The 27,862-nt window shown below is 38.3% G+C and overlaps 1 protein-coding gene across 3 annotated transcripts; it reads left to right on the top strand.

Moving 5' to 3' along the window:
- On the top strand, positions 1–26,448 carry ppp2r5ca (protein phosphatase 2, regulatory subunit B', gamma a). Of its 3 annotated transcripts, XM_041971710.1 has the most exons (16): positions 1–98; positions 189–254; positions 1,802–1,952; positions 16,025–16,224; positions 17,401–17,511; positions 17,973–18,065; positions 18,212–18,342; positions 18,730–18,789; positions 19,008–19,116; positions 19,376–19,429; positions 19,592–19,762; positions 20,720–20,847; positions 22,002–22,103; positions 22,289–22,361; positions 23,409–23,525; positions 24,134–26,448. In XM_041971710.1, exons 1-16 carry the CDS (start codon positions 72–74, stop codon positions 24,266–24,268), a joined length of 1,728 nt encoding a protein of 575 aa, XP_041827644.1. In that variant the 5' UTR covers positions 1–71; the 3' UTR covers positions 24,269–26,448. The 3 variants fall into 3 exon arrangements, with proteins under 3 accessions (XP_041827644.1, XP_041827642.1, XP_041827643.1); XM_041971708.1 differs by lacking the exons at positions 1–98; positions 189–254; positions 1,802–1,952 and adding an exon at positions 10,385–10,571; XM_041971709.1 differs by lacking the exons at positions 1–98; positions 189–254; positions 1,802–1,952; positions 23,409–23,525 and adding an exon at positions 10,386–10,571.
- The last annotated feature ends 1,414 nt before the right edge of the window (positions 26,449–27,862 follow it).

Below are 27,862 nucleotides of genomic sequence, written 5' to 3'. Positions count from 1 at the left end.
GTGGTAAACCAGGCATCTGAGAGTGTGTGACCGCAGTTCCACCTGCTGACACGCGGGATCTTCATCTCAGGATGCCTCACAAGAGCAAAAAAGAAAAGGTAATTTGTTTGTTGATGCTTGTGTGCAGGAGTTTACTAGGAACAGTTAAATCGTTCTGCCAAATTTGACTGTATGTTCTTATTGTTCAGGATTCCTCCAGGTCTGGAAGATCTAAAAAGTCTGGAGGTAAAAATGGACCTGCAGATGACCAGGATGTAAGTTATCTTTTCTTTTTTATTTAATACATTTTTAAGCTTTCACAACTTAAAGAGGGATTCCATTTACTTATTTATGTGAATACAGAGAAAATAATTATACTCTGGGTGACTTGTATTAGTGTTGTATAAATATCACAAAGTGGAGTTAGTGTAAACAAGTTCTGTTAGTTTATTCTAGTTTATTCTTAAAGGAGTGTTTTAGAGGCACTTTTTGTTTTCACTTTATATATATATATTTTTTATTTGCTTGCTTGTGGCATTAACTCCTTAAATGAGTAAACAGCATTAATAAGTAAAAAAAAAAAAAAAACTTTTCTTGCCTTCCCTTTTATTTTTTTTTATCAATAACTCCTGTCTTGTTAAAGCTCATTTTCCTTTTGTTCTCTATATTTCACACATATTAAATTGAAGTGTGAAGTCCCCACACTGAAACTCTACCCTAACTTCATCCACTGCTTTTCCCACAAGCTGTACATGAACAGTCTGTCTGTTTTTAAAACTTAATCACTTTTTTGTCCTGAAAAGGAGACACTGTTGCTCATGTGACATGTGGCATGATCTTATGACTTTATTTTCTTTGAAAATATTTCCACTCAAACTATACTTTCAGCCCATCATGCCTTGTTTGGCCTCTAATAATAATGCTGGGCATTGAAACAGTTATTTCTGTCTACGTTATTTCTGGAGCACGCATAAATTATATATAAAAGATGGATGTAGCCACCAGGTCGGAGATGCCAATGAGAAAAGAGTCTTAAAGTGCAATACCATTGATTGTTGCTGTTGGCAACAATCAAAACATCTTTGACTCAAATAACTTCTTGTTATAAAAGAAAAATCAACTTCTCTCATGAAATACCAAAGCATTATGTTTTCCCACCAGTCACTCTGTTGTCATTTGCTGGATCAACTCTTTATGCTGGTGGTCTGTCTGAAAATAATGGAATAATTAATTAGATATTAGACTCAAATGTACAGATTTTATACCAATCAAGTTTTAAAGGTCACTGTTCAACTTCATCCTATTTCATATTTGGTGATTTCTGGTTTAAAAACAAAACAAACAAACAAAAAAAGATTGTAATGATTGAAAAAGCTGAACTCAGGGGAAACCAGTGGGTGAAACTGCAGTATTACATCCTTTTATACAGGTTATGGGTGTTTATCAGTTGATGAGAGCATCATATGCAGATGGGATGAGAACTGAGTGACTCACCGCTGAATCTAGATTAACAACTTCATCAGTTCTATCTCTGTTAATTTATTCTGCCCACTGAGGTCCATTGCAAATGACAATGTCGACAGATTCGGTGCAGTACACCACCATCTGCGATCAGGTTGCCTGACACAGAATCACCTGATCTGATTCGGAAAGGAACCTGACCCTTAACCACAACACCTTCGCCCATCTCCTCTCCTCTTCTGAACTCTACAGTGACACCTCATTAGAGTCATTCCTGCACAGTTTCCCTTGGTGCAGGAGATATTTTGTCCTATTTGGATCCAGTAACAAGTGTCTTTCCTTTGCATTCTTATTTCTACAGGGCTCTGGTAAGAAAGTGCCTCCTGCTACTCAACTGCTGAGAGTGAAGCAGCCGGGGTCCCACTCAGCCATGAAAAAGGAAAAGAGGTTCAGCACTTCTTCTTTTCCCCTCAGTGCTAACAGAGAGCTGCAGAAACTACCTGCACTGGCAGGTATGCACTCTTCAGTATACAGTACATTAATAAGGAGCATCCATCCATCTATCTAGCATCTATTATCTATAATTCTTTGTCCAATTCAGAGTCGCGGGGATGCTGGGGCCCATCCCATCAGTTAGCAGGCGAGAGGCAGGGCTCACCCTGGACATGTTGCCTGTCTATTGCAGGGCCAACACAGAGAGACAAACAACCACTCACTCACATTCCCTCCTAGGGAGAATTTATAAGTAGCAATAATTCTTTAAGTGCTGTTCAAGTCATAGTCTTAAGTCTTTTTATACACAAGTTGTTTCTCTACTACATTTTCCTCATTAGCATTAAATTATTTTCAGATATGAACTAATTTTCTTCTGGAGAATACGAGGTGATGTTTGGCCTGTATGGATAAAATGAATGGAATCGTATTAAAAATTCATAGCTTTGGTGGATCCTTATAACCTCCTTTTTAACCCTGAGATCTTTGCTTGCTACATTATTTATAGCTATGAACACTGCCCATCAGCTTCAGCTCTAATGCAAATGATGTGCAATGAGCTGCATCTCCAGCATTACCTAGGAGAAACAGATATTACCCCCTACATGGCTTACTCATGAAAGATTTCTGTGACTCAGCCTGAATTGAGAGGACAGCAGAAGGCAATAGTGGAATCTGATAATATCTGATAAAGTAACTCCAAATCAAACTTATTAGACAAAAGCTGACTACAAACTCATCTTGGAGCATCAGACTTTCCAGAAAATCTTGCATAAGTTTGTGTTATAATACAGTCTAGCCCAGCAACCTGAATGACTGTAAGGGGAGATTTTAGTGATCACCAAACAGCAAACTAAACGCTTACTAATCAGGGTGTGAGTGTTTTAGTTTAGCATTCTGACTGACTGAATGTGTGCATATCACAATGAGAGACAGTGAGGCTGAGGTTTGATCATATGCATCAATCTTTCATGGGTTCTTTGTTTACACACAACATTACAAGCAGGATCTGGGTTAAGTGGTTTCCTGTAAACTATACCCAGCTATGCTTTGTTCTCATACCTGGATGAGCTGGACGACACTGCAGACGTGTACAACACAAAGAGTTTGCAAGCTGGTTGAATGTCAACAGCCAGCAGTTCTCTTAAAGGTGGATTTAGCAAATTTGCTCTTTGAAAATGATCAATACAAGGAGTTTTACTGGGTTTAGTATGTGTCCCTTCCTGTCCAAGATCAACTGATTAATTGGATTTTTTTTCTTTTTTTTTTCTTTTTGTCCAGCCTATTGGGTGATGAAAGGGGGAATTAAACAAACAAACAAGCAAATCTGCTCTGTTTCCTTTGGGTTTTGATCTTCCAGCTGATACTTGACAGGTTGAAGCTAATGTTTACCTGCTCTACACTAAATGTTTCTCATCTCTATGCTGTGAGCCATTTATTTGTTTGCTGCTGGCAACGCTGACTATGGCATCCTCTTCCCATACACTTCATCTCAGCCGCATAGTGTATTGTCATGTTTATATAATTTTTATAAGCTTAGCTTTTTTTTTCCAATTCTCTTGATTTGATGGCTGTAGATGAATTTTTGATGTCTTAAATATATTTTTTTGTAGAAAAAGTCATGACCATTGAAAGTCAAGTAGATAGCCTGTGATTCTTTGGTGACTTAGAAAAATATGCATGGTGAACATGACTGGGTTTTGGATATCATACCTCTAAGAGGTAAAAGGTTTATTTACAAACAATGAATAATATTTCACAATGAAAGAAAATGTACAATGAATGCTTTAAAACTCATAACAGCACACTGAAACATAATAAAAGCTCTTAGATAGTAAACAAGCTGGGAGTACTGCTGGTAATGACTGTCATTGTAAGTAATTGTACAAGCGGCTTTGGTATTTTAATGTTTGACTGTTGACTAATTTTATATACCAAGTGGCTTTCAAAAATATAGAGCAAACTGACTTAAAAAGAAAATCATACATGTGAAAATAATTTGCTTGATCTTGAAGACAACCTTGCAAAAGCAGAGAAGTGCAAAGAACATCAGACTGGATGAAAATATAGATTAAATTATTTTAAACGCTACAAAAAGTCATTTCTGTTTGTGACAACGGCAGCATTAACTAAGCCCGCGGTTAGCCGGGTCTGGAGCAGGGTAGCTGCACAGAATAAATTAGAGTCCGACAGATTCATTAGATTGATTAAATTGGCCGATTATTGCCCTTTTCAAAATAACCATAATTGGCCAGAGTTTTGCCAATTAATTGCTGGTATATTCTTAATTTTTTATAAAACAGTACATGTTGTCAAGTGTCGGACTTATGCAGAATGGTGTTGTTGCACTGTTTGTCCACTAGATGGAGCTCTGACTATTCAATCCTCAGTCCTCACTGCTGTCCGTAACTACAGCAGTAGCTACAGCAGTAACTACAGCAACCATAACTACAGCCAGACAGCGCTACAGGGGTGCGTTTATAACGGCATTGTGAAATTAGGAATGACTGAATATGTCTCCAGTTTCTTTTAACTCTGTTTGCCATGTGTCATGATAGCGACCCATGCTTGCGTTGGTTAAGCTTTTCATTTATGTTGCATTGCTTAATTTGTGCTAACCAAACTTAAGTAACTCCCAGTCTGTTTATGTTAACAAAAATATTGCTGTAGTTATCACAACCTAGCAGCAATAATGTAAATGTAAATGTAATATTTCAGAGTACAGAACTCACTCCATCAGCCGCATGTTGAGACACATTTGAGAAGGAGCGATGTGACTGCAAAGCGAAGGGGGAAAATGAAAATGATTAACATTACTGTCTGTCTTTAGCAACTGTCATTATGTCATGTCGCTCTTAGTTTTACTTTGTCAGAAAATACTGCAATGCGACTCGTGCTGTAACAGCAACTCACTGTGTTGTTGTGGAGCAACTTAAGTGCCAGACTATTTCTTGACCATTATATGTTTAAATTGCAACTCTGTTAAACATGACATGTTTTGACATATGAGAAAAGTGTCTCTGTTTTTTATTTTGATTCATATGAGTCATGTCTTCATGGCCAAAAATATAATAAAGTAGGGAAAATGTGATTTAACATTAGAGGGTGTCAGAGGGTTGTATAAATATTGTTTTGCCAGTAACTTCACCCATTTTAATAATAATATATAGCCTATACCTATGGTCAAAATCTAAAGATAAATTCATTAGTACAACTGGTAGCTATATGCTCCATAGAAAAAAAAATTTACAATGCAAATTTAAAATAGAAGCCATTTTATTCATACAATTTTTTAAATTAATTGGCCGATTAATTGGTTATTGGAATATTTTTTGGCCAAATATTAGCATCAGCCTAAAAACAAATCCATATCATTTGTGCTCTAGAATAAATTTCCATGGTAACTTATATTTTACTACTTTTGTGAAACTGAATCAAGAGAAAAGTCCTGCCAGGATAACTAGGGAATCCTAGCTTAATCCATTATCTTTGTTTTGTGAAACAGCCCTTTGGATTAGTGGAAAAGCAAAACAAAACACACACACACACACACACACACACACACACACACACACACACACACACACACATAAAAAAAACAATGATTGTTGATTGCAGTTGTTGACTATTGATTCAGGTGATTGGATTTAGTTTCACTTTATAACAAGATTGCTCTGATATTCAGAGACGGATTGGCCATCTGGCATACCAGGCATTTTCCCGGTAGGCTGGTGTGTTTTTGGGCCAGCACAGTTTTTTTATTGGTCTCACTGGTCCATAAACTCAGTAGATCGGCAGCCCAACACCGGGCTGACCCGCTCAAGTTTTTAAACACCATCCCCTTTCGCTGTGGTCTGTGTGTCTGAGTAATTCATTCATCCAAACATTCAGCACAGAACTTTCTTTCCTGACAACTGGCCCATAAAACATGTTGATCTCCAGTCCGTTGCTTCTGTTCTTGACTGGCACCAGGCCAAAGAGGGGAAATGGAGAGACAGTGCAGAGAAACTGTGCAATATAAAAAAAAATAAAAGCAGGGTCAAATGTCTAAAGATGATTGACATGTTTGTCACAGCAGGACCTTCATCAGCTGCCATGGATGGTGATGATGATGGTGGTAGAAGCTGTTGTAAGCTCCACTGTGTAAAGACACCTATTAAACCAGTAAGTCTGAACCATATGAGCCAGTTAGCAGTGTTAGCTGTTTACAAAGTTATGATAACGTGATGAAAACACATCAATAAAACAGCTGTTTAATTAATTAATTTCTATAATTAATTGATGACGTCAGTGTTTCCTTTACACAGAGGCTCTTAATACATGGCTAAAAATGCTAAAGAACTAACTAATGTTTTTAAATATAATATAATAACAAATGCAGGTTTTTAGCAATTTTTCAGTTTTTTTTTTCATGGAATAATAAATAAAATATTAAAATAATAATAAAAATGACAACACATTTCCTATAGTAGATATTTGTCAAAAATTATAAGTGGTCTTTTTCAAAAGGTCTCGTAACATTTGTGTCGCTAAACAAGTTTTATTTAGCCGGGCTGAGGGAAAAATGGCTCTTTGGATTGTAAAGGTTGCAGACCTCGCCTCTAGGAGAACAGCAGGTTACAACGACAGATGCTAAATTTTGTTCTTTTATGTCTTCCTGAACTAAATCATATTCTTGAAAGTGAGAATATGAGTTTCTAACCTTTATTAATCAACATTAACAGTGAGTCAGCAGCTTTCTGACTTTCTTTATTTGCCTGTTTGTTATTGGTTAAGGGGCTGATAGTCAGATAGGGTCTATCAGATTTGGGTCAAAATGTGTTAAAGGAAGCTTCCCAGTAGATGCTAGTGGACAGTATACAGAATAAATAAAAATCTCCATTCAATCTTCTGTTGAACCTGGCTGAGATAACCAGAGATAACATCTCCAGAAGAGGAGCAGGCAGCAGACATTGTTTCTACACTCTTTCCAGGGACAGTTTTCATCGGATCCATCATTTCTTACGTCTACTATTTCTATTTTCTTTCTCCCTCAAACATGCAGTGGGATGAATGCTGCTCTTATATCTATCACCATGCTGGAGTATAAATGTTTATTTTATTGTCTAATTAAACTTCTTAAAAGTAATTTATTGTATCTATTCTTTGTGATTCCTGCTAACTCACTGCATGGTTTAAGTGGTTTTATGAAGTTGTTATTTATATTTAAGGTAGCGCAAAGATTTGTGGTATACGTGATTGTATATGGGCTGGTCTGAGCCAAAATGCCAGGGCTGATTATTTTGCCCAGTTTGCCTCAACTGATGTTTATTGAACAATATTATATTGTTCATGTAGAATCCCATTTACCACAATATGCAATTAATGTGTGCATGACAACAATAAACAACGATTACAGTTCATTCAAATATGTAAATACCTCCAGAAAGAACTAGCAATAACTAGAAATATTACAAAGAATTTTAAAAGTGCCATTCATTGCCAAAAACCTTACTTGTTTTGTTCCCTTTTCATTTTTCTTCTTGACTGTTTTCTGTGTGATACTTTCTGTTGTTGTGGATGAAAATACATTTTCTGCAGTATTTTTCTCTTTGAACAAAATGTTGTCAGCAGTGCAACAATGCATGTTTGATGAAGAGGATTAAATAGTCCGCCAGGTGTTGGTTAAACATTTAGTGATGGGTTTGCATTACAGAAGCCTCTTGCTCAAATGACCTAGCTAGTGCTGCCACCTGCTGGCTCGGAGTTGGAAGAGCTTTTGCTGCATCTTGTTGGATATAATTTTGAGCTTTTTTCTTTTACAGGTTTTAAGTGTTTAATCCAGATTTTTCTTTTCTTTTTTCCCCCTTTCTTTGTTAATGTGAAGCCAAAACATTATTTTAGTTCATTTTTTAAATTTTCCAGCAAATCCAGTGAAATGATCAAAAATCCTTAAAGTTTTATCACTACCTTTCTTATGACTCAAGTCAGTTGATGTGCCGATTGTATGTGTCTCTTTAAAAAACTACCTCACAGCAAGAATGCGTATGAGCTATGCAACAGCAAGAGTATTTCAAGCCATGTTCGTTAAAGAGATAATTGGGTCTCAGGCATCTGCCTGGTAAAATAAAGGTTAAATAAAGAATATCACAAGTTTGAGCTTCGGCTAGGGAGAGGTTCGAACAGTGGCCTGTCTATGTGGGTTTGCATGTCCTCCCTGTGTATGTGTGGGTTCTCTCCGGGTACTCTGGCTTCCTCTCACCATCTAAATGCATGTTAGGTTAATTGGTCACTCCAAATTCTCTCTAGGAGTGAGCGTGAATGGATGTTTGTTTGTTGGCTCTGCGATAGACTGCCAACCTGTCCGGGGTTTACCTGCCTCTCTGCTAGTTGTTGGGACAAACTCCAGCCTCCCATGACCCTGAATTGGAGCAAATGATAGACAGTTGTATGTTTGTTTAATTAATGTGTTTTTTATTTACAGCTTCAGGGAGGCAAATTGAGGGCTCTGTATATGTCTATATTTTTTAAGGAACTCTGTACAACAGTGTGGCTTAATGTTAAATAGTTTTTAGAACAATAGATATCTTTGGTTCAGAGACATTGTGCTACCTATTAGGCTGCACAAGCACTGCTTGTTAGTTGGTTTTGTTAATATTTATGAGTTTAAAAAATACAAAAAACGTCACCACACATAGATACTTATTAAGTGGTTCATCTTAAACTATGCACTACTTTAACCCAGCAAGTAAGATGTTAGTGGCAGCTTTTAGAAAATACCAACACTTGTTGTCATGGCTGTGGAATGTAATGGCACCTCTTGGAGAGGTTTTGGCCCCTCCGTGAGAGAATGTCAAGACTGGGGGCCGTGGTTCACTTGCTCTTCCGTTTCTCCCCTGTCTTCATTAATATCCTGTTTCCCTGCACTGCAATTGTTTTGTCTTTTCCACTGTGTCATGGTTGGTTATCCAAGTTATAATTCCCCCTAGTATACAGAAAAGAAAAGAAAAGAAAAGAAAAGAAAAGAAAAGAAAGACAATGAAAAACAGTCAAAAGTCAGTTAATTGTTGCACCCACTGGAGCATAAATGACTTGCAAGGAAGAAATAATTTAGTATTTAAACCTTTAAATGTAACTTGCATGTGATACTTGGTGAGTGGTCATTTCAGATATATACAGATTAATACTGTACATTTCTAGTGATTATTTACAGCAGTTTGTTTGTGTGTCTCTTGTTAGAAAAACCACAGTTCCTTTGTTTTTAACTGGCTTTGAAAATGGTTTTGTCAGACTCACAGTTGAGAAAAGTCTGGTGTGTCTTGTGGTTCAGATGTGGTTTCACCCCATATGTCCTCTGATAAATCACATGAAAAAGACAGCAACTTCATTGTGTAAAAATGAAATGCTGATTAGCCTGTGAGTGTCTTCAAATATTACATATGCTGGAAACACATTCTTGAAGTACCACTGAAGTAATGATTAGCAATCACTAATAAAAAAAAGCACAATGCAGACTTTTTAAAACGATGCATGACATGCATTATTAATCTTTAACTCTTGTATGTTATTTATCAGATAATATTTATGACAGACTTTGAGAATCTGCTGCAGCAGTTTCCTGTATTGAGGTCTTGTGCATTTCATTTCAAACCTCTCACTTTCATTTCCTGTTTACTGTTAATTTTGCATAGCACATACACGTCACTTACAATAACAGAATGCTGCAAATTCCGCTGCTGCTTTGAATAGTACTATGAGTCACAAAACACTCACTACGTTCTGCATTAAATGCAGTCATTGAAAGTGGTTGATTGTGGCTTTTTTTTTTTTTTTTTTAGTGCAGCCATTTCTTTTATGTGTTTTTAAACTGTCATTGAAGACCAGATCAAATAATCATGGCATACACAGCCTTTCATCTTGTGTAGTGAGTCTTCTCGGCACAGAATTTCTGTGGCTCATCTTGTTGGGGCCACTGGAGTTTAAGTCTTCAGCAGTTTTGTCCTCATGTGGTTTCTTCTTGTCTCAGTGAATCCACAGATTTGAGGCCCCCCTCTGACCCACTTTTCACCTTCCTTTGATAAAGAACCTGGAAAAGACGGCAATAAAAGACTCAGAAGATTCAGCCAGGGCCAAATACTCAGAGCTCACTCAGTAAGTTATATCCAGCTGCTTATCCTAAGTCAGATTATGTAGAAACCTCAGCTAATGGCAAAACTGTGGAAAAGATTTAAGTCAGTCTGATCCAAGATCAGTTGCAAGGCCTGCCTTGCACAGCGCCACCAGAAACCAGTGAGTGGAAAGGAGGAGCTGGACTGAAATTCCAGTGCATAGCCCACCCCCTTGTTCATTCTGCCATCCAATCACTGTCCTTCTCTCACAGCAGTCTGCGCCGCTATTGCTCCAGAGCAGTACAAGCTCAGCCAATCAGCTGGCGCCTCCACTGCTTACATCACTAACTAGCCAGTTCCCTCCAGCGGCAGAGAGCTTCATTTTCTGATCTGCTTTTGTGCTAAAATGGAGGCTGGCCTCTCGCCCTGAGTGGATCGCCTTCCTGGTTTAGGTTTAGATGTTGACATGCAGTAAATCTGAAGACAGGATGGTTGTGGACGCACCCAATTCCAATGGGCCTTTTCAGCCGGTGGCTCTTTTGCACTTCAGAGGTATGTGAAGACAAATTGTTCTTCCTGTATTGTCCTAGGGAATTAAGAGAGGAGAGCTATGTGTTGCTGTGCTCCTGTTCCCCTCCACTGGTAACTGCCTGGTTAGTCAGCATTCAGCCATTTGAGATGAGATCAATTGTTATTTATTTATTTTAGAAAAGATTTTTAAAATTTTTATTTATTTGTATTTAAAAGGGCACTGATGATTGGTTGTTTGCACGGCTTTTGTGTATAGCTGTGAGACACAGGAGCTACATAAAAATCTGGTTTTACTAGCTAGCTGCTCCTTGCCCATCCCCCCGTCAAGCTAGTGATGTCAAAGGAAGTGAGGTCATATCCAAGGGAGGGCTCTATTCTCCTTAGTTTATCTATTTAATTTACTATAAATGTGTATTAAATCTGTTTTTAATTGTTACCCATGAGGGTAAGATTTGCACAAATCCAGTGTTGTCTGTTGTCTTTTTTTAGCAGCTCTGCTTAGCCCAACGTTTTTTTTCACGCCACAGTTCATCTGGGCAGGAATTGGTCATAGTGTGTAGGCTGAAGACAGCCACTTCTGCAGAAGCTGCAGCTCTCTACCCCTGTTTTATTGTCATCATGCTGTGTGTGACATGCTTTTCTGCTTCTGTTTTTGTAAAAAAAAAAAAAAAAAAAACACACATCAAGAAGTTGCTTGGCATCTTATCTTTGTCAACAAATCTCTGCTGTCAAAAAATGATCCTGTCATCTTTGTCAGCATAAAGCAGTGATGTTTTAGCTTTACAACGTCTCGCTCTGTGAATGTGTACAATGTAGTCAGTCATGTCTGAAAGGCCCAGCTTGTTACCACTGTACTTGGGGTGCAGCCCAGCGTTGGATGAAGCCTTGGGCAATTATTGATTACACTCTATTGAGCTATACAGGCGACTGCCTTGAATGACAACTCAGCATTGGAAACAGTCAGACTCTTTGTGTGTCTCTCTGTTCATATCAGATGTTTTATATCTCTGTCCTCACTGACAAGTTTAATCAGGCTGCAGTTCATTCCCAGGATTGTCCTAATGTCCATCTTTTGAACATGTTTTTGTATGTATAGGATTATGATCTCTCACTCAAGCCCTGTACTTCAAATCAAGCATCCATGTGTGTTTTTGTTTGGACAAATTAACTTGGCTTTCCACACAAAACAAGCATTTTAAAGAACATATTATCCATTCACAGTATATTCATTGAGAACTTAATTGCAGACTATGATGGATCTCTTTAAATCCCCATTGCAATTTGGATGCGCAAATATCTTTTTACCCTGTTCATGTTATCATAGATATGTATATATTTTTTTTTCTAATGATGCATATCCTCCTACATTTATTTTAGCAGCAGGTATGAACAGGTTATCTGAATCCTTTTTTCCTCAATTTCTTAGAAACACAGTTTTAATATTTCCATTAAATATTGCACTTCTCACAATGTGTGGTCACAGTGAAAGCTCAAAATTGCAGTGCAAAATGTGTCTCAAGTGTGGCAATGATTTACACCTACATTTAAACAAAACGTTTGATTAGTGCATCCTGAATACACTCAAATGCTGCTAACGGTGCATCCTAGCACAGATTTTTTATCAGGCTTGTTGCCAAACGAGTTGCTCACGTGTTTAAATCTGTGACACACTGTCTGTCTTTACAGCTATAAATAGTAATTGATCAATGTTTACATTGATCATTAACATAGTGCCGATAAAGCAGGTTGCCAAACTAGTCTCAGCCCCAGACTAGCAGCTGTTCATTTGACCCATTTAGAGAAAAACTAAACACTGTTTCCAGTGTGACTCCACTTATTTATCTTTGTTTTGAACAGGGGCATTAAGATAAATCTCCCTCTGTTCTCCACAAGGCATAATACTTGTGTGTTTGTGTTTGCCACTGCGCATGCCTGTTTCCCACCCGAGGCTTGTATGAATTATATTATAGGAGTCACATTGTAGCAAGCATCAATTTTGGGATCACAACAGTGGGCCTTTATCTGTTGCACAACAACCCACTGGGTATTTTAGGAGTGTACAAAAACTTTATCACGCACTCAAACAGACTTATGTAATAGGAGCTACTTAAGTCTAACATGGTCAGAGGTGCAAGGCATGGCACCACATTCCTGTCCAGCTTCATGTCCCACTGCAGCCTGGACAGATTGTCAGATACTGCATATTGCATTAAACCTTACACTAAAGAGATTTTCAGTCAACCCACCCATGCAGCATACTAAAGAATCTACTTCAGAAAACAATTTTTAGCTGCTTTTGACTAAATAAGATTAATGAAATGAGTATAAATAATTTAGATAAACCGCTGCCTCACCAGTGACAGCCAACTTGGATGTGAAATGTTTGTAGACATGGCTGATAATGGCAGCTCACACATTTGCCCTCTCCTCTGGAATTCCCAGTCTCTAACTGTCATCAAGATAAATTGGCTAACTTGAAACTGACACTTCAGAAGTGCGTGTGTGTGTCTAAGCCAAGTCCCCTTTATGTCTAAATAGGAGATCTCTCTTCTTTCCTAGAATCTGCCTGTTTGCAGGAATGTCATGCACTAAGTCTATGTGTGTGCACGTGCACATCCCACTCTAGTCTGTACCCTAGACTTTGACATTCTTTCTGCACATTGACTAAAATGAGGGCATGAGTGAATAGGTTTAACTGCCTGTTTTGCTCCTTAGCAACTATGTCTGGTCTTTTCCTACTGAGATCAGCTTCTTATTACAAAACTGCATCGAAAAGTACACAGCATTTTTAGATTAGCCCATTAATGTCAATCCTGGTGAGAATAAACATGAAATAAGACAAAAATATGCTTTTTTTTTTCCCCTTAGTTTTATTTGATTCTGTTTCTGCATGGAATCCATAGTGCTGCTGTGCTCAGCAATCCCATTTCACTTGATTATTTATATCCTTTTGTCATTAAGTAAAAATCATAAATCATCATTTGTTTCAGTCTAATTTTCTTATTTCAGTAATTGTATGTGCTCTGCCCACAGGTTATAGTACAGTCAAGGAGGAGGAATGAGGTGCTTTTTTTTCCCCTTTCCCCCCTCTGGTATATTTACCATGTCGATATCGGATATGCGTCAGTTCACCCATGTCGCCAACATCTCCATCACGCGGACACAGTGTCCAAGCCTCAGCCTGATTAGTTATTATGTGGGGCAGGAAATGCAGCTCTAAAATGATTTGTTAAGGTTTGGTTGCAGAAATGGTGCAAATGTTATATTTACTGATGATAATGATTAATAGTTTAATTGCTTAGTGCAGCACATTGTTTTTATTTATTTATTTTAAGATGATATAATCACTTATAAGTGACATGAAGAGTTGAACTCAGTGCCAATGTGAATTTGCTTAAAAGACTATTTGCAGAATTGCACTATTACATTGTGTCACACTCTTTTTGTATGTGTTTAGGCACTAATTACTGAGACTGCACGCTTCTCTTCCATCAGATACAGACCATGCAGAGACACTATTGACAGCATAGATTTGCTTTCCCGAATTTAAGTCTATTTAGCTGATTATATGTAAGCCCAAATGAGAGCGTGTTGATCTGACAGACCCCTTATGTATGTCTCGTGCAGCTGCATCTGTTGGCCCACACCTGTATTTGGTGTAGGAATACGTTGACTTCTTGAATTTGCCAGTTTTATTGCAGTTGTATATTTTGTGAAAGCAAAGTGGAGTTTGAAAAGAAGTTTCTGGATTAAGAGCAGCAAAGCCTTACATGTTTATAGTGGGCATTAGGAGTTTGTTGTGTTTGAACAGAGCTAGTCTGTTCTACCCTAATTACCACCAGTCTAAGGGAAGCATTCTTCACTAGTTGTTTTCTCACTTCAACTCACCTGGCTGGTTCAAATGAAGCAGGTCTCCTCAATGTCTTGTTCTCGGTTTCTGCAAAAGCCTGTAAATGAGCCATTCATTTGGAAGCAGCTAAAAACCTGCTGTGACCCTCGAGGGCCAGAGGTGAAGAACCCTGCTTTAGGAAAGCTTTCTGAAAATATCCAAATTTTTATTCCTCTGTGAATGAGGGGTGTACAGAAAGTTTTAGGAGGTTATGTTGAGCCTAAAGTTTTATACAGGCCACATCATCAACACAACATGCAGTTTGCTAAACACTACACCTGCTTTGAAGGTTTTTTTCAGATGAATTTAGCTGAAAACGGCGTCCTGTCACCCATTATTTCTCTGATAATGTGCAACGGAGTCCTTCACAAATGCTTACAAAATGAGTTACAGAAGCACAGATTCTAGGTGTCATGTTTCCTTTGCAAGTGTTTTCATAGTTGGTCCTGATTTCCAGTTAAGATGTTTTACATTGCTGATACTTTGACTTTAGTTTTTTTGGCTAGCGCTAAATTGATCCGTCATTATAGGGCAGCGTCGAACTTAAAGGCAAAGCTAATGAGTATTAATTTTAAATGCATCAAGTTTTAAGTTTGTCTCTGCAGCTGCCAAATTAAAACAGCAGATACTGAAATTGTATTAAGTGTTAAAAAATACATCAATTTGCATTTTAATTTTTTTTTATTCCTCTCTCATTTTATTTGGAGTAATGTTGCTTTATTCTTATAATTATCTATATTCTGATAAGTTGTATTCTGTGAAATAAGCCTTGCTTTAACAGGAATACATAGTGGCTTTATTTCATGTAATTTGCCTGGAAAAGACAACCAAAACAAAGCAAAGAACATTGTAGCAATAACAATGAGCTCCAAGTGGGGCTGCAGGTTTTATCAAGTCAGCTAACACGAAGAAAGCCTGGCGATGTTAAACTTGCTTTGCAGTGCGAACCTCTGCAGTGGCAACACAGAGCATCAGACAAGAAAAAGAAGCTACATCAAAGCTAAATGACATAACTGTATAATTAGGGTCTCAGTGTGTGTTATTACTTCACCACATGAGCTGGTTGGAATTTAGAGAGTTGTGAATGGTTGTTTCCTTCTTGTGTTGTCATGTGTGAAGTCTTCGTTCTGGCAGAGACTTTGTTTGTAGGCCTGTCCTCGTGAAAGTTCAGGTGTAAATGAATCCGAGCGGGGAGTCCTTAGACCACATTGGGGAGATATAATTACCAGCCAGCCTTTTTATTTAAAAAGATTTATTTTTTCTGTTTGTGTGTGGAAGAGAAATTGACGGGCTGTAAGTGTTCACCTGGTTCCCATTTCCTCCCCCTCTTCCTCTTTTTATCCTCCCTCCTGAGTGCGAACCAGCACACCTACCCTTCATGACTCATTTTCCAGTCTTCATCACTTTTTTGTGGCTTTATATTTCTTGCTGTTTTAACTGTCACCCATGACAGTTCAGCCGTACCCTTCTTTCTCTTGTACCCCCTCACTCTTTGAAACATTTTTTCATTTATCTTCTCAACTGCCTCCCTTTTAATGTGCTAAAGCCACCTCACCTTTTTTTTTCTGTCTTTGTTTTGTCTTAGATGTGCCCCCTGCAGAACAGGAGAAGCTCTTCATCCAGAAGCTGCGACAGTGCTGTGTTCTTTTCGACTTCCTTTCTGACCCACTGAGTGACCTGAAATGGAAGGAAGTGAAGCGGGCGGCCCTGAGCGAAATGGTGGAGTACATCACCCATAACAGGAATGTCATCACAGAACCCATCTACCCAGAGGTGGTGCACATGGTCAGTAAGAGTGGGAGGCAGGTTGTGTCTGCAGTTAATGCTGAGAATATTGGGCACACAAGCTGTGGGACTGAGTTGAAAGAGGACTGAGAAAAGGAACTTGGCAGAGAGTTTTTCATTAAACAGTGGCTTAGTTTCCCTACTTATACTTGTGATCTATTTTATTTCATAAATGATCACATTCCTAGAAATATAGTTATTATAACTAAAACGTGGCTGTAGTTTCTCTGAGGATTTGATGCTTTTCACGTTTTCTATTTGATGATGGATGATGTGTTTATGCTGTTTTCTGACACTAAATAGCCAAACAAATGTATCACGTTACAGAGAAAATAATTATTCATCAATGAAAGTAAACATTAGAAGCAGCTGTAAACGTGACCAAGTTTGAAAAGTGTTTTTCTTCCTTGAGTGTTCCCGACAGATGGAATAGGTTTTAGCTGTTGGGGAGGGTGAAAGCTTTTTCATTTAAGGGGACTTTTAGTCCTGCGATGGACAGAGAAATGTCTTTCAGAGGCTACAGCACTTTGCTTAAAATCACTTGAACAGTTGCTTTTTATTTTAAAGCAGCTCAACCTAAACGTTGGAGAATTAATTTAAAACACAGCTATGATCTGAGATGCTCTGCTTACAATTTCATCTAAATCATTAAATGTGCATCATTACAGATATTGGACAATTTACCAGATCAAACACAGCAAGGTTCTTCTACTTCAGACTGAACTACTATCATCTCCTTATACTCTGATGCACATCTTCACAGCCCGTAATGCATTGAAGTGCAACACATCTCAGGACAGTTTATCTACCTTGTAGCTGTTCTTTACAGACAAGGCTCTTAGTGTTTTAGTAGGCCACCTGCACTGTCCCATGATTTGTCTGGCAGGGAACAGCAGCCCACAGGGAAGTCAGTTGACACTGAGAGACCAGAAACATAAGACACTTAGATTATTGTGGCCCAAACCCTTGGAGGCCAGTTGGAAGGACAAAGTTAACATTAACCTGAAAGGGAAATTTCTCAGGTCAAGAGCTTTTGTTTTGGTAGAGTCACTTCCACTTCATAGTTTTAAATGGATTTTTAAAATAACCTGGAGTCACAGTTTATTTAACCAACTAAAGAAAACAGTGAACATTTGCTTAAATGTTGCAGTATCATTTTCTGTTCTCGTCTTTCAGTTTGCTGTGAATATGTTCAGGACGTTGCCTCCATCGTCCAACCCAACTGGAGCAGAGTTTGATCCAGAAGAGGATGAGCCAACTCTAGAAGCAGCATGGCCCCACCTGCAGGTTGGTGGTTTAACCATCTCTGATCTGTAACTTAGAAAAACCTCACAAAAAAGTGAGTAGCTGATGCCATGCAAACAGAGTTTTTAGCCAGAGCTAATTCTCAGCTTTAGTCCCTGGTTGGGCCTTTCTACACTACTTTTAAATACAATGATCTACAAAATGTATAATTCATTCACACATACATACAGTGCTATTTATAAATGGGTACAGTTTTGGTTTATTTTTAGCCAAGACTTAAGCCTGGAGGTGAAGGTTTTACACCCAGATATGGTCTTGAGTTCAGTTGGTAATGAATTCCACAGCTTTGCACTTTTGCAGCTTTGCCTCGGAGCAGGAATGTAATCAATGATTTGTAGTTTTAAGCATAACATATCTCATATCCATGTTAGCTTCTGTCATTTTTTACCTTTTTTTTTAGGTCCTTTCCAACATTTAAACCCTTGTTTTAATTTTTCTTGCAGCTCGTCTATGAATTTTTCCTTAGGTTTTTAGAATCACCTGACTTCCAGCCTAACATAGCGAAGAAATACATTGATCAGAAATTTGTTATGCAGGTAAGAAAAAGAAATATTTTTCACAAACTCTTCACTCTCAGGATAAATACAGTGCATAACAGCTCTTTCAGAAGCTGATTGTGATGAAAGAAAATCATACGCTCCAGCATGGGTTGTAATAAAGTTTCACTTTTCATGCATTGCAGCTCCTAGAACTATTTGACAGCGAAGATCCCAGAGAGAGAGACTTCCTGAAAACGACTCTCCACAGGATCTATGGAAAGTTTCTGGGGCTGAGAGCGTACATCAGAAAACAGATCAATAACATTTTCTATAGGTCAGTGCTGCTGCCCCGCTTCCCACACACACAGAAACATGCATATCAAGATTAACAGTCAACATATTGGGACGAACCCCAGAGTGGTCGTCCTGTAACCCAAGGGTTGCCGGTTCAATCCCGGCCCGTCAAGCTCATGTAGAGGTGTCATTGAGCAAGACACCGAACCCATACTTGCTCCTGATGGGTCGTGGTTAGCGCCTTGCATGGCAGCTTCCGCCATCAGTGTGTGAATGTGGGTGTAAATGGGTGAATGTATATGTATATGTAAAGCGCTGTAGATAAAAGCGATATATGAGTACAGACCATTTACCATTTATATTGTAGGAATCCTTTGCAGTATAGTCCTTGTTTATTGCCACTAAGCAGGTCTGGTTGTTTTTACAGGTTTATCTATGAGACTGAGCACCATAATGGTATAGCTGAACTACTGGAAATACTTGGAAGGTAGGGCACCCAAATACATTTGCAAATGGTGGTTAAGTGGAGCTTTCATGCTCTCGTAGTTTTACATTCTGTACTATCATCACACACACACACACACACACAAAAAAGCATGAATCTAATTTACTTTTGTTCTCTAGTTTAATTAGAAAAATTTCCCAAATGAGTAATTGTAATGGTTTTTTTCATGCCCTTTTACACCCTTAATGTTTATTTTTTAGCATAATCAACGGATTTGCCTTACCACTAAAAGAGGAGCACAAGATTTTCCTGTTGAAGGTTTTATTGCCCCTGCACAAAGTTAAATCACTCAGTGTCTACCATCCACAGGTATGTTTTTTTTTTAACTCATAAATTAAGCACAAGAACCGTAATTCATTCAAAACTGCATTTGAATTTTCTTGTTCAAACTTGCTTGAAGTGCACTCTTCTCCCTTCACTCACCACGTTGTGTCAGAAACAGTAATATGTCCCAGCCAGCTTTTCCCTCAGGCATTTCGTGTGCCCTGCAGTGCTGCCTTTAGTTGAGTTGTGCCTAAATTCAAATGTTCTTACAGCTCAGTGATTGTGGTTGTTTTTTGTTTTACAGCTGGCCTACTGTGTTGTGCAGTTTTTGGAAAAAGACAGCACTCTAACTGAGCCGGTAGGTCTTTAAAATCTACACATGGACTCGAACTCTGATTTCAAATTAGGAAGCATATTTTCTTGATGTAGCAGATTTATAAAACTTTCTCCACTCAAAATGCTGCTTTTGCTTTAGCTTCCTTGATTAGTTATTATTATTTCTTCCCCATCAACCCATTAGGTGGTAATGGCTCTTCTAAAGTACTGGCCAAAGACTCACAGTCCCAAGGAGGTGATGTTCCTCAACGAGCTGGAGGAGATCTTGGATGTCATAGAGCCCTCTGAGTTTGTGAAAGTGCAGGAGCCTCTCTTCAGACAGCTGGCCAAGTGTGTGTCCAGCCCACACTTTCAGGTAATCACAGTCCAATCTCCTTTTTTTTTTTTTTTTTTTTTTTTTATAACTGAGAATAACCTGAAGCAAAACCGGAGGTTTAGTCAGTCTGTGAACTGTGAATGATCTTCATTTGGCATATGATCTGCTTTTTTTTTAGAATGTGTGTGATTTCAAGTGAATAGGAGAACTGTTCAGATTTTGTCTCTCCCTTTATAGAAAGCATGGAGACTTTGACATAATTTAAGGCCAAGCTCGCTGGATACAATGCACAGCTTAAAGTTGCAACCTAGATTTTATGGTAAATGGAAATTACTGAAGCAGCATTCAAATATAGATTTAAAAATGTCAATCAAAGCTTGCAGGATATTTTCAGACTAACTTAACATTGTTCATATCATTAGAGCTTAAATCTGAGACCACTTAGGCACATTTTGTGACCATTTTATGGAGACAAGGAGACACACCCATGCAACATAAGCAGCAAAGGTTTTTTTTTTTTTTTCTTTTTTTTCCCCTGTCCTCCACCTGTTCTTCCACCCATCTGTGTGTGTCCTGTTACACATAATGACAGCGTGGTTGATCAGAGGTGTCCTCAAGTTTATCAGATAAATACGTTGCAAAGAAAAGAACTCCAACATTTGTGGGGACTTGACCCCAAACTTGTATAAACTCTGCAGAAGTGATTTTGTTATGGAAAAATTAATCCAAAAGGGATTGGATTAAAGATGATGTAAGCTTTGCTCCTTTTTATGCGTATTTTCCATGCTATAAGTATTGAGTTTAAATTCTTGAATTGTGACCATACATTGGCCATTCACCCCTTTAAAATGACATGGTGTGTACAAGTTCAACTAAATTTGAAGGGATATTTGAGATTCAGATCACAAGTTGTGATTTGACCCTTTAACTATGATCACATTGTTATTCAGCCCACCTTTACACACCACACATAACAGTACCCATTTTATGTTTCAGGTAGCGGAGAGAGCTCTGTACTACTGGAACAACGAATACATCATGAGTCTCATCAGCGACAACGCAGCGAAGATTCTGCCGATTATGTTTCCCGCTCTGTACCGCAATTCAAAGACGCACTGGAACAAGTAAGCCTCAAGTTTGGAGTCACATTTATCTCCACATAAGCTGCAGTCATGTTTGGAAAGTGTCTTTGTACTTTACATTGCATACCACACATGTTTGACACAATGCCTGACAAATAGTTGACATAGTGTTCTCGCTGGGATGTACATATTTGAGCTCCATCACAGAATGTCCTTGCTTGTAAAGCAATAACTTCAGTTCCATATTAGCTGAGTAGTCTAATGATTTAAGCTGCCTTACACTTAACCTAGGATGAGGTATGATAAACAGGGCCACAACTAAAACTTCACACTTGTCTCCTGATGTTGCCCAGAGCCCCTTTGGTGTCTTAGGTGAGATTATTGGTAGTCCTCCTCAGTTTTAGTGTCACAGACAGCGTCTGATAGTTTTCATGTGTTCCATTCCTCGTCTGCTATGAACAGTTTGTTTGTACGTGGGGTCATGTGACTACAAAGCGACATTTGATTGGTGAAAGCAGGGCAAGTGCAACGATTCTGCAAAAAGTTTCACTTGATGAAAAACACAGGCTGCACCAGCACTAAACTTTAAAGTCAAATAGGCGACCTCAAATTATCATCCCACTGGCCTCAATTGGCCAGTTGGCCACAGGTTTGAAACCCCTGATCTACAGCATCATTAGACTCTGCTTCCAGCTTAGCTAGCCTCTGGCTGGTACAGATTAAAAGTTTAACAGCAATTTTAATGTCAGATAAAAACGATATACATCTACACTGGAACCTCTTTTTGTTTTTTCCCCTACTTTTTGAAAGCCGCTCCTGACCACTTGGACGGGTTGCTGACGTTTGTCAATATTAACTTCTACCTTAGATGAGCCCTGCCTTAACTCGTCCTTCTCACTCTCTTGTAGCATACGGAGCAGGACAAGTTCCAGCCAGGCCAATCCAACAATGAGAAACAACAACTAGTGGGGGGTGTTGAAATTTTTTTTGTCAACAATTCACCTTCTATTCACCTTTTTTTTTTAGTTTCAACACGTAGCACAAGGAAAGGTCGCCAGTTGCTGTAATTTTCCGGTCCCTTCATTGGATTTTGAATGAAATTTGTTACTCTGGGGCAACGCTGAGCTTTACAGTATTTTGTATTTTTGTTTAAATATTTGACTTTGACCAACCCTTGGCTCTGTGTGTGTTTGCAGGACCATCCATGGCCTCATCTACAACGCTCTAAAGCTTTTTATGGAGATGAATCAAAAGCTCTTTGATGATTGCACACAGCAGTTCAGGGCTGAGAAAAACAAGTATGCAACAAAGCTTTCCCTTTCATTCAATTTCTTTTTTTTTTTTTCTTTTAAATGTCTGAGTGGTGCTTGATTGCAGTCAGTCTCAACACTGCAGCTGGATTTTACTGGATGTCACTGGATCCGTGGAGTGGAACAGATAAATGACAGGACTTTGTGTGTTTTTTTTTTTTTTTTTTAAACAGAGAGAAGGCGAAGTCGAAAGAACGTGAAGAGGCTTGGATCAAGATCGAGAACCTCGCCAAATCCAACCCACAGGTGAGCAATCTGCAATCATTTACATATGTCTGTTTCCCTTTCTGTTTGTGCATACATGAAATAAAGTCTTGATCTTGAGGAATAGTTAAAAAATTTGGAATTAAACTTTATGACGTTCAACATCAGTACTGAGGAAACAAAACTAACTTTTAAATCTAACTTTTAACACAGAGTCTAAATAGCATGGGCTGATAGGGGTAACTGATTCTTGTGGGAAACTTTGTGTGACGTTACATTTTTTAGTTTGAAGAAGACAGTTGAGAGGATGGACAAAAATTGAGTCTTTTGGAAGTGGAAAGTCTTGTTTTTTGTTAGCCAGTTGTCCTAACTGTTCTCCGCCCATCTTATTATGTCCAAGTCTGCGTAGGCTGTGTTTTTATACTCTAACTTTACAGTTAATGTTTACCAAATCACTCGCTTTTGTTGTAACTGGCTGAATTCTGTATTTCCGAAAAAAATACAATGTAATCACACTGACAATAGAGGCCATTTTGAAATTCCTCCCCATTCCCATTCCACATTACTTAACCTCCCAGTAGTTAAGTAGCATTGTGGCTTTAGAAATGCCCCCAGCAGCACTACCTATAGGACCATAGGGTGCTCTAAGCTCCTCTATCACAGTGTGGTGGCAATGCTGTGGATTTAATGAAGAATTCATTCTGATTGAGCTGGATTCGATCAGTCTGATCTGACTCAGAGGTTTACATGAAGCATTTTCATTCTGACTGGAGCATTAATGTGATTAACAAACAACGTTAACACTTCCACAGAGATTCATGTTAGAGTGAATGTAAAAGATTTGGTTTGGAGCTGTTGTGACCTCCTTAAATTGTACATTTGACACATAAGACCAGTCAACTGTAAATATGATCAAATTGGAAATGATAATCTTTAATTATTTGGGAATATTTCTCCTTAAATGTAGTAAAATCAAAATTGTAGACCTTTTTGTTTACAACCTCTTTGCATGCGACTGAAAGTTTTTTTTTTTTTTTTTTTTTTCTCCATCCCTTTATTTTATTTTGTTTCCCTTTCTTTTCAACATAGTTCTATATATATGTTGATTCCTCTGACCTCAATAGTCCTGTAGCAATGGAGACGGATGTCCCTTTGATAGAAGATGTTCAGAGGTTAAAAAAGACAGTTGAGGAGGGCGCAACTCAGGTAAACCTGACTTTCTCTCTGTCTTTTTCCTCTCATAACAGCTTCATGCATTGATTGGTCAATGAGCTTGCAAAATCTCCATAACCAAGCTGCCAGCATCTAAGTAGCTGCATTCTTTATATAGTTCATTAAAATATATTTTTAGCTGCTTTGTTTTGATTTTTTTTTTTTTTTTTCCCCCGTTTTTAAATCCTACTTGTCACAAAACCACAGAAACTAATCTGATCTTGGACTAAACATTTGAATCCAGCTTTACATTGAACTGCTTCCTTTTGCATGATGTCTCTGTTTTGCAAAGCTTCAAGGTGTTCAGTAGCATGTGAATAAACATGTAATCATGAAATAAATATCCAGTCTGAACCACAGAATCAGTAATAACAGCTCAGCCTAAGCTCAGTGATTTTTTTTTTTTTCTTTTGTCTCGCTACGTATATCCTTTTAAATGTGTATCTAAAGGTGCATTTTCAGTATTTTGGTTGGTCGTGACTGCCCTAACCTGTACTTGGCTTTTCACAGTTAATTGAAAAGACACAATCAGATCAGGGCGCATATAAAACGACAAATTATATGACATTATATGATTGACTTTGCTTTGTCCATCTCTACAGTTGCAGCATGAACAGCGAAAAGAGCGGCCCATGGTGCGACGTAAATCTGAGCTGCCTCAGGATATCTACACCACAAAAGCCTTGGAGTCCCACCGCAGAGCTGAAGAAATGTTGACCACCCACGACGGACTCTAGGTCCTTTCAAATGCCCCTTCTACCCTCGACAGCCATGGACATCTTCTTTGCCCGGGTGCCAGAATTACACAGGCGAACTGTGCTGGGCTTTCCATCCCTCTCCCCACCATCAGTTTTCCGTCAAATCCTTAGTTCTAATTCATTCCTGCTGCCTCAGTGCAGAAACCATGTACCCACCTCCCTCAGTTTTCTGCTTTTCTCAGGTTTTCTTTTCTTTGACGATGAGTGGGGGTTTATATGTGAGACTATTAGCCTTTTTGGCATACAATATAGTTTCTTGTCCTTCTCCATGTTGTTTCACCTCCTTTTCTCCTACCATCACTCCATGCACTCACTGTAGTTGTAGAACCTGGGAGTACAGATGACACAGGTTCTTATTTCCTTCGTTCAAGCCTGTTCACAGTGGATCAGACACGAAAAAGGAACTGCTTGACTCTAAGGATCGTCTCTTGGTTTCGTCTCTGTTTTCTTCTCGTAAAGGGAGCAAAAACAGACCCTATTATTCAGATGAAAGACAAGACTTTCATGCCATTTTTTTTAATATATGTATTGCTCTAACAGACATCTTGTCAGTGCCAAGACTTGTGTTCATGTATGATTTATGATTTTATCTGTCACTCTAACAAGGACACCTGCCTTTGTTTCTAGTCATTGTTATTTGTCTTTTTTTTTTTTTTTTTTTTTCCCCCAGCACACTTTAGACCAAACTGGGCTCTGTCCTTAGCCTTGCAACGTCCAGGAAAGATGGCGAGGAAAGGGGAAGTTGTCCTTTTGGACATCTTTATACTTTCCATTTTATTGTTTTTGTGCCATATGACGCTTTTTTTATATGCTTGCTTCCTTATGTTCACTGGCAATATTTGAAAAACAGACCATAGCAATGCCTAGACAGTTCAAACAATGGTACTTGCTAAGTTTATGATGAACCTGAATAAAGACTAAGTGTATTTGCTACCTGTATTGTAGCATATATATATAATATATAAAATATATATAAAAAACTCCTACACTAAGTTGGGGCCTTTGCTGATTAGTAATGAGTATGATATATATATATATATATATATTGGTGATGTGAGCTATAAATTCCCAGGATTTTAAAATAATAAAGTTTATAAGATCAGTAGCTGTTCAGACTCATTAAATGACTCACTAGAAGAGCTATCAAAGCTTAATTTCCTCAACGTGTTTAAGTGTAGCATGTTTGTGTTGCTACAATCCTTATTTTAGTGTGTGGGTTTTACAAATGGGATCCCTCTCAGTAAGGATGATGTTTAAGGTTGGAAACTTTCCCAGTCAGTACCATTGTTTAAACTAAGGAGCTCTGCTAGAACAAATATGTGTTGTATCTCTTTATTGTCTCTGGAGGTAAGTAGTGTGGATGTCCCCCTCTCTCTCTCTTTCTTTTTTTTCTCTGGCTGTTCATTCCAGTTTAGAAACTGACTGCTATGACACGGCCACAAAAGAAATGCCAGATGCTGAAAATAAACTGACATTGTGACTTGGCTTGTTAACTGTATTAATACTGTATTTGCTTGAATGCAAAAAGTTGTAAATTAAAACTACCATGTTAAACATGTACCTTTTTACCCCTGGAGGAATGCCATTCACCAAACTGATTTCTGTTGTTGCAGTCATAAAACTGTCCTGCTTGCTGGGAGAGATGTGGTATTTAATTTTAAATAAGTCTGATATATTGGAGGTTTCTTTTTAGTCCTGAAAAAAAGTCATCCATGAAAACAAAAGATGATTTAGAAATTATTTGGTGGCTTGTTCTCTTTCTGCAGGTCTTTTGATTTTAACACATTATTTCCAAAACATGTTAACTTAAAGTGTCCTTTTGTATTTGACCTGTACTATATGATTCATTTAATATTGTATATATGATTTACCTTGTTTCATGTAGTGTTATATATCTAGATTAATTTTGTACAAATTGTCCCTCTGTACAGAATAAAACATCAATAGCAAGTAAAAGAAGTCAGTCTGGCACATACCGTCTTATTTTCCTGTTTTGGCTGTAATTATGAGAATTTAGAATAAGATTTTATTTTTATTAAAATCTGAAAAGTTTCTTCCCCTCCCTTTTTAAATGACAACTGTTTGTCCATTGTGTGCTCCTATCACTGTCATAGTGATGTAAACCTATATCAAATGAATAAAGAGATCATTTGACTATATATTTTCAATAATGCATCCATTTTGGTTTTACTTAACTGAGAGGGAACAAATGCTTATGAAATTCATCATATATATATATTTTTTAACAAAGATGGAGGGCACCTTGTCCTGTTTATCTAGTCAACCCATTTTAATATTCAAAGCTGATACACATTTCGGTTTTATAAGTGCATCTTCAAAGAAGAAAGGGAACAAAAAAGCAATTCTGTAACCACAGAAGTAAAACCTGATAAATAAAAAGGATTTTCAACGTTTGTTACAAACCAAGGTACCAATGAAATCCATTTTGACATGTATTGTGTCTCAGTACAAAGCTAAAAGAGGCAGTAGACCTAGTGCCAGAATAACCCTGAATATATAAAAACGCAGCAATCTATAAGACAATGCAAATTCCTCTGCAGGTTACTTTATGAAAACAAAAGCATACCTTCCTTATGAGATATGCTTTATATAAATAAAGATAGACAGGCTAGGCAGCTACTTCACCATCCTGTACATCCACATCAACACTGCAAATAAAAAGTCATACACCCTAAAAGAGGCTCAGCACACAGGACTTCTTGCACAGCAGTTGGTACACTGGCATCCACTCTTAAACCACCACTTCAAGGACCACTACAACCATGACAGTCGGATCCCACTTTAGCCACTAGGAGGAGGCAGAGCGCTGCCCAACCAATCAGCTGCCGCTTTAAATGAACGCACAGACTGTGTCAATGAATTAAAAAGTTATTAAAATAATTTATGTAGCTACATCTGGATATATCCAACAGTACTACATACACATGAATAGGAATATATTTAAAATCGTTTGACTTATTTAGCTACATTTCAGGCAACAGCTTCTTAAGTCCTACCCCCACACCGGCTTTCAGTCCAGCTCCTCCTTTCCCTCTCATCCCCCATTTATCTCCTCTGGCCACAGACAGAGTTGAGTCTAATCACTGCCCCCACAGGTAAACACAAGTCTCAGCATAACACATCCACTTACAGCTCGGGCGGTGAGCCAGGTAGGTGGAGTTTTCACTCCATTTGTGACCGCCCAGACCCGACGGCTTGTCCGGCGTGAACGCCCCTTTTAAACACATGGGTGGAACAAACAAATCAGTCCATTTGCACATAAACTTTTATATTTGGCCTGAAAGAAATTAAGGAAATGTGTACACAAGTACGGCTTTTAATATGAACTTTTTTATGTTTTATTTGTTTGTTTTTTCAAAGCCTCCATTCACCGGCAAACACTTTCCTCTTTTAGCAGCAAGCTCCTCCCCCGTCCCTCGTCATCACTTCTCCCAGGTCATGTCCGGCTGACGGTAAAGGAGCGAACCCAATGGTCACAGGTAAGCCATTAGCAGTAAGCGGGTATGGACACAGGGGGGTGACATGTAGTTGTAAATGTAAAATCCACAGCAA

This window comes from Melanotaenia boesemani, chromosome 20 (genome assembly GCF_017639745.1).
Source record: "Melanotaenia boesemani isolate fMelBoe1 chromosome 20, fMelBoe1.pri, whole genome shotgun sequence".
NCBI lineage: Eukaryota > Metazoa > Chordata > Actinopteri > Atheriniformes > Melanotaeniidae > Melanotaenia > Melanotaenia boesemani.
This window is presented reverse-complemented; position numbering and strand designations above follow the sequence as displayed.